The sequence below is a fragment of the Sinocyclocheilus rhinocerous genome, unplaced genomic scaffold (assembly GCF_001515625.1).
Source record: "Sinocyclocheilus rhinocerous isolate Xijiao unplaced genomic scaffold, SAMN03320098_v1.1 scaffold675, whole genome shotgun sequence".
Classification (NCBI taxonomy): Eukaryota; Metazoa; Chordata; class Actinopteri; order Cypriniformes; family Cyprinidae; genus Sinocyclocheilus; species Sinocyclocheilus rhinocerous.
In genome coordinates, this window is record NW_015629520.1 from 680,429 (window position 1) to 688,014 (window position 7,586).

General features: G+C 34.4%; 2 protein-coding genes across 2 annotated transcripts in view; one reads left to right on the top strand and one right to left on the bottom strand.

The window, feature by feature from the left end:
- Positions 1 to 152: 152 nt before the first annotated feature.
- On the top strand, positions 153 to 2,393 carry LOC107739110 (pro-neuregulin-4, membrane-bound isoform-like). Its single transcript, XM_016551108.1, has 4 exons — positions 153 to 184; positions 408 to 501; positions 594 to 746; positions 2,120 to 2,393. Exons 1-4 carry the CDS (start codon positions 175 to 177, stop codon positions 2,196 to 2,198), a joined length of 336 nt encoding a protein of 111 aa, XP_016406594.1. The 5' UTR covers positions 153 to 174; the 3' UTR covers positions 2,199 to 2,393.
- A 2,569-nt stretch (positions 2,394 to 4,962) lies between these two features.
- The window catches only part of LOC107739080 (serine beta-lactamase-like protein LACTB, mitochondrial), a 6,410-nt gene continuing 3,786 nt past the window's right edge, over positions 4,963 to 7,586 (bottom strand). Inside the window, exons 5-6 of the mRNA XM_016551063.1 lie at positions 7,031 to 7,196; positions 4,963 to 5,735 (exon numbers count right to left, since the gene is read on the bottom strand). Of these exons, the coding sequence (XP_016406549.1) occupies positions 5,198 to 5,735; positions 7,031 to 7,196 (704 nt within the window). The 3' untranslated portion in view covers positions 4,963 to 5,197. The remainder of the gene's footprint in view (positions 5,736 to 7,030; positions 7,197 to 7,586) is intronic.

The following is a 7,586-nucleotide window of genomic DNA, read 5'->3' on the forward strand; positions in this document are numbered from 1 at the left end:
TTAAAAATAAAATAAAATATATATATATATATATATAAAGGGATTAAAATATGTAAACTTTCTGAACAAATGTAAGCTAACCTGACCACATTTACTACTTTGTCCTCAGGTGTTCATCAAGTGACTGCTGTCAGTTAAAATTTCCATTACGAGAAGATCTATTCAGTATTTCCCATGATGGCAGGTAATAAAAACATCAAAGAAATGAGGGGAAAATATTAAAGATAATAAAAATATAACAAGAAAAGGAATTTGATATAAAATCGTATCATGTGCAAATCACACTTGATGTTGTTTCCGTGATGTGGAATTCTCGAAATGCAAATGCAAAGTAAATGCAAAATAAAGGCGAGGTAAATAAATGATGCATATACTCTTTGTTTCCTTTGGTTTTCCTCTCGTTATAGAACACGGTGACCCTTGCACTGGGTCAGAAGCCACCTTTTGCATGAATGGAGGAACATGCTTTAAAATACCCTCGGTGTCTACTCCCACATGTGTGTAAGTATCTTCACGAACAGAATATCTCTTGTTTTGTCATTTACATTATAAAATACCTATGAAATGTTTTGCATGAAACCCTTGTCCTGTAGATGCAGTGCGAACTATGAGGGCAGCAGATGTGAGCAGTTCCAGCTGTTCAGCTTCTTGCAGGACAGTGAGGAGAAGGGCATGATCGCCGCTGTGGTCATCATCGCCCTCCTCATCCTAGTGGTGCTCGGTGTGGTCATCTACTACATCTGCAAGTGAGTCACATGCGCTTCTGACACTGAAGTTAAGCATTCAACACAAGTTTTATCGACATTATAAAGAAACATGCGGTGGATTATCACAAAAATTCGTCTCTCAGTTAATAAAAAGAACTGTCTACAGTAAAGCATTACTGTTAACTGTTACCATTTGTAACTTGAATGTGCGAGACTTCCGGTGTCATAGATTCCAGTTATTTTATCTGTTCAAAAATACTACTTTATATCGCAAAACTGCAATTGGTATTTGTTATGATAGAATTTCAATGTATAATCATAATCTTAAACATACTGATTTTGCAGCGTGCATTGTTTTACCATTTACTGCACTTTGTTATTCTTCTAGTTAGCCTGTTTACCTGGGACGGCTAATGAAACGGAAGTCTCACACATTCATAGAAAATAGCTTACTTCCGCCTTGCAAAATAAGCTGGTTACAACATTTCTGTACGTAGTTAATAGTGAATAACTTACATTTTGGGCACTATATCGCCAGTTGCTTGATCTGTTTGCTCCGCCAACGAATTTTGTTCCAGATGAAGCCACAGCAGAATGAATCATTTGTTTATGAATCATTTTTTGAACGAATCGGTTGAGTGAATGATTCAGCGTAACCCTTACAACGGAAGTGAATAATTATGGACATTTGTGATCTTCAAACTATTCACTGTTTCACAAGTATAGCCACAAGAAGTAAACAATATGCGTATAAGTGTGTGGAAAAAATAGATAACAAACCTTTTGTAAAGTTTTATCAAATTTTACAGCTCCAAAAAAATCCTAAAATGACGGTAAAACTGATGGGAACAATTTTACAGCTCAGATAATACACACAGATTTTAGTGCAGAAATATAAGTGCTTTTATAATAATACAATTACATTTAGAATTTTAAATCCTTCAAAGATTGGTCCAATTGACTTCCTTTGTAAATGCCTCATCCTAACCTTTAAAGGGGTCATATGATGCGATTTCAAGTTTTCCTTTCTCTTTGGAGTGTTACAAGCTGATTGTGCATAGATAAGATCCCTGAAGTTGCAAAGACTAAAGTCTCAAAACCAAAGAGATATTCTTTATCAAAGTTAAGACTCTGCCACGCCCCCCTAAATACTCTCAAATTGAAACTTTGAGTGAAAACTTCCCTCAAATTCTTTAAGCATTCTTACCCCCTTTAAAAAAAAAAAAAAAAGTTTTTTTGTGCTAATCAACCTTTTTTAAAAAAAAATGCCATCGAATGTGTTTAACTTGAACCCAGAATATTCTTTTAAAGATTTTCAACTTATCCATATGTTAACATCATCTTTTATCTTTTTAACCCCCAAAACCTACTAGAAATGAACACTCTTTTCTATCTTTACTATTTATTCCCAGAGTAAAGAGAAATGCCCAGAGTCAACCAAAACCTGAGTACTGGAGAGTCAAATCAAGAAGGCCTAGTCAGACGGTGTGACTCGACTTTTGAAACTCAGATGCATCATGTGAACTCGACATTGGTTACTAAAAGAGGCTTTGATGGTTTGGACGACTCCATTATTGATAGAGGAACAACTTTACCCATACAGTCTATGACTTTACTTTGTAACATCGCCCCCTTGTGGAGGTCTTCAACTCAATGTGAAAAATGTGTCAGTTGCACAATAGCCCAAAGTGCAAGCTACTCTCAAAATATCTTTCTTAATATTCATAGATTTTGTAAATAGTTCTGTCAATTAAAACATCTTAATTTAAATATGTAAAAAGGATGCAGATTCTATACAAGCAAACTGTTACCATATCAGATGTTCAATGGAAAGCAATACATTTCAAAACGAGCATCCTTAGCATTGATTTTAATTATAATTAGATATAGAAGACTTAATAATATATATTATAATGGTCACATGTGCCGTGTACATACATTTTTTACAGTGTGCTGTTTTTGTTTTGGCTGAAACTTTGATTATACACTTATTCCTTTTTTTATTTCCTTCATCTCTACTGGATTATACTGAAATTCCTTCATAATGTTGAAATGTTTTACCATTAAATGTAAGTAACAACAACAAGCTCAATCATTAATATACACCACTGGACTGGACATAGAATAATTTTATAAAATATAATCAGACACTTTTCAAGAAAATATTTTTCAAAAATCAAACATGTTCATGTTATAGAAGCATGTTACTATTTTTGCAGTATGTGTGTATACTGTGCACAGTTTGCACATTTTCTGTATGTCTAATATCTAGATGAACTACTGTATGTGCCAAAATGAGTAATATGCTGTACAACAGGGCACAATTCATGCACAATGTGACCCACAATGCAATGTGATTCCAGTGAAATGAATGAGCCAGATGGATGAATATTAATTAAAGTTTTACCAGTGTTTTCCTCTCACTATTAAATCTGACTGTCAAAAGTTTTAAATATTTAGATAAACTTCAATAAAAAAAAACTTAATTCTGTGGAATGGTTTATTGAGTTTCCATCTTAAATGCTTAAAAAATAAAATAAAAATTAATGAATTAATCTACCTTACCTTTATCTCAAACTGTGTCAGAGTTTAATTAATTTAAGTGGGTACAGTACATAAAACATATTTTAAAAAATTGGTACAAAATTACTTGTATTATTTTATTTTACATCAAAAATAAAAACATTAATAACAAAAACAACAGAAATAACAAAAAAATACAACAACAATAAAATAGCAGCAATAATAACAACAACAAAAATAATAATGGGCTGCACGATAAATCGCATGTGATTGTCATGCGCATCTCGTCAGTAAAGCCGGTTCTGTGATTAATAGTAAATCTCCATCACGTGCTTTCAGATGGCGAGCCGTAGATCACTGCAATATCGCGTTCATAATCGTAGATGAGTCGCATTCGATTATGAACGCGATATTGCGTAGCTTGTCAGTGTAAGTGTTTTTATTTATGCCATTAATGTTTTGTTAATACAGCGTATAGCACTAGTCAACTAAATGAATGTAACATGGCAAAGATGAATGCACTTTTGCAAGTTGAATGTAAGGGAAATGTCATTTTGGAATTTCTGTGGTTTAATGTGATATTATTCATGTATGTTCATTATTAACAAGATGACCCGTTTAATTCATTTTGGGAGCGATGACTGATTGAATGTATTTTTAGTCCAGTGCCTGTATATAAGATTAGTATTGACCAAGTTCAGAGGCTGTGGATCAACTTACTATGTTGTGTATTTTCAACAGTTTCAATATGAAAACTAACTTTTATATTGATTCAATGAATTTATTGCATTCTGGAAAAAAAAAAGTGTCATGGATTTATTGCATTTTGGGGAAAAAATAATAAAATTTTATAATAAATCTTTGAAAATCAAAATCTGGATTTGAATTTTTAATGTTATTAGAACCTAAAGATGCTATGTGAAAGTTTGAAACAGAAAATAGTGGTTTCCATCTTGCCACTTTCTTGGTAATTTTACTCAAATTAATCAAAATGGATTTATAGTTTTGGAACCAAACTCTTCATATATAAACCTATAAACTAATAATGACTAAAAAAAGTTGAATTTAATAAATGTCATATTTAAGAAAAAAGAAATAATCCATTGCTTATTTTTATGCACACCAATATCTGTTTACCTCATTAAAATAATTTTTGACTAAAAATTTGACTACTGGTAAATTGGTAATACAGATAATCAAAAATCTGATATTGTATTTATTGTAATGTTCTGCTCTTTCTACTAATAAAGGTAGGTATTAAATAAAGTATTATGACTGCCATCTAGTGGCGATTACTATGCATGACATTTGTGTGCTGTATGAACAGTATGTGTGTGTGTATAAATAAATAAGGGATTATAGAAATACTTTCTATTTTAGAATTATTTTAGAATGACAAAGAACATTTTTATTTGTTAAAATTTGAATGAATGTGTATTATTATTATTTTTATTATTAGCTACAGTATTTCTTTTCCTTTGTTTTTCATCATTTGTAATCATGTTTTGACTTTGTTCAGTTCACTTAAGTATTCCAGTGGTGTGAAATACATTTTAAAAAGCACAAATACACAAACTTTAAAATTAATATGAGGTTTTGAAAGAATTTCAGTAAATTGTTTAAAATAGTTTTAGGGCACTGCCGTCACTGCTTTTCAACTTCCCTGTAATAAATGTGATAAATCACCAGACTGAGCTGAACTTATCGTGAGCATGACATGGCGAATGTAGGAGGAAAATGAAAAAATCAGAAAGAGGCTGTCACAGAGGTTTCCATAATACATTTTTAATTCTTCAACGTATTCGACTGCTCCTATATGTATAAAAGAGCTAAAAGAGCACTTGGCACGAATGTTTAATTATAACTGAGGCATGAACACACCTCAGCACTGTAAACAAAGAAGCGTCCTGATGTTTACCACAAATCTCTTAATATGGCAACAAAAGGATCACAGCAGTGTTTATAAATCAAGTGGATGCAGTTTCTTCATCCCTGGCCTTGTCAAATTCCTGTGCAATCTTCAGCGCGGTGGTATTGAGCCCCACTGACTGCATATTTGTGATGATGGTCACCACCACCCCCTGTGGAGGAAGCTGCATCTGATTCGCTGTGTGTCCGCTCTCGCTGGGTAACACCAGCAGGACGCTACTGGCCCCTACAGCGCCCCCTGTGTGTGAGACGTAATGTCTGCGGCTGCGGCACTGCCCGTATTTCTGCCGTTTCTCCACCACCAGCCAGCCCTGGGCATACAGACCGTCTTTGTCCCACGACGCATCTGTTTTGTCCACAGGTGCCCATACGGCTTTGGCCGTGTGGGGTTTGAGGAAGCCAGGAAGCAGCCCATCTGTGTTCTTCAGTCCGGCCATCTGATAGCTGTAGAGCAGAGCGTTACCGAACACCAGAAGGTCGCCCACAGTGGACAGAAATCCACCTCCAGCCCATTTGTACGAATTGTCCACATAGGGGCAGTTCACAACACGACCTTTTTTATTGAAGTGGTAGAACCTGCAGGGAACAAGGGGAGATGTTATACAGGTCAATGAGTGTTTAAGAAAAGCATGGTGCAATCATATGAAAACAAAAGGTTGTTTTTTTACTATGATTTTGAAACACTTTTATACCATTTTCAAGAAACGTTTCAAATAATAACTCTAAAAATGTAATGTGGTGTAACCATCAAGTAAAAAGTAATAACATATTTTCTTTACACCTTAAATATGTGAATGTACACATCTTAAAGGGTTACTCCACCCCAAAATGAAAATGTTGTCATTAATCACTTACCCTCATGTCGTTCCAAACCCGTAAAAGCTTCGTTCGTCTTCGGAACACAATTTAAGATATTTTGGATGAAAACCGGGAGGCTTGTGACTGTCCCACTGACTCAACAATTCGTCTCCTCTGTGTCTCTCCGCATCACTGTAACGCTATTTTGGAGAATATCAGCTGGACGCAAGCAGCGTACGCTCTTCTGTGTCAGCCGTGCTGCACAAATGCACTGTTTTCGTTCAAATCAAAGCGTAAATACACGTAGAAAACGTATCCTAGTGTCGCAGCTGACACAGAATAGCGTACGCTGCTTGTGTTCAGCGGATATACTCCAAAATGGCACTACGGTGATGCGGATGGCAGATGGACTATTCTGACGATGTCTTTCATACTTTTCTGGACCTTGACAGTGTAATTTACTTAGCAGTCAATGGGACAGTTACAAGCCTCCCGGTTTTCATCCAAAATATCTTCAATTGTGTTCCGAAGACGAACTAAGCTTTTATGGGTTAGGAACGACATGAGGGTAAGTGATTAATGACAAAATTTTCATTTTGGGGTGGAGTATCCCTTTAATCATTATTTTCGAAAAGTTTTTAAATATATTTTTTTCAAGGTAAAACACACACACATATATATTTATATACTTTAGTATATAAAGTATATACATATATTATTTATATACTTTATTATTTATTGATATTATGAATTAATTTTTATTTTGATATTTTCAGTTTTCATATTATTTTAGTTTAAATTTAGTAATTTTGTTGTGTTTTTGTCATTTTTTACTAGTTAACAGTAACAACACTGCTCCACATGACTTAATATTAAAATATTAATATTTACAAACAACATTTTAATATTTTGCATCATATTTTTAACTTTTTCTTTTTAACATTTATTTATTTATCAGTGGATTTGTATCACGCTGATATTTTCAACTTTTTGATCCCCTAAAATCAGAATTCAGAAAATTAACAACATGTTCATCATTTATGTTTAAATTGCATGTTTAATGTCTCTTTTACCTGGAGCGGTTGTATATGATGGGGTCGTTTTCGTCCGGTACGGTGTTCAGCATGCCCAGCTCTTGAAACATCTTCATCATGTGGTCGAGGAAGCGCTGACCTGCTGCTCTCTCCACCACGGCGCTCAGCAGGGTGTAGGCATGCGTCGAATACAGGAACGTAGAACCTACAGCAGTCGTATAACACAGAGTTAAGGACAAATTACTGCAGAGAAACATCACTGTCCAACAGAGATATTCTGCTGAACTCCTCATTTTGAGTTCCAAGAGAGATCAGGTTTGGACCGACATGAGAGCAAGTAAATGACGGTAAGCTATTCCTTCAAAAGATCAAGATCAAGATATCAAGGCAAGATGCTCTAAAAATAAACCCAACCTCACAACACATTATAACAGCGCTTTGTTGTGTGTAGTGAAAGCATTAGGCATGGGCCGGTATGAGATTTTGACGGTATGATAACCTTAAGCAAAAATTTCACGGTATCACGGTATTGTCGTTACAGCTCTAAAATGTGTTATTTTTAAATGACTGGGTAAAAAAAAAAAAACAGTAGAAT

Bases quoted from the DNA above. Each gene is read 5' to 3' on its own strand.
- LOC107739110 (XM_016551108.1), top strand. The intron at 502-593 runs GTAAGTATCTTC...CTTGTCCTGTAG, and splicing joins GTGTCTACTCCCACATGTGT to ATGCAGTGCGAACTATGAGG. The intron at 747-2,119 runs GTGAGTCACATG...ATTTATTCCCAG, and splicing joins GTCATCTACTACATCTGCAA to AGTAAAGAGAAATGCCCAGA.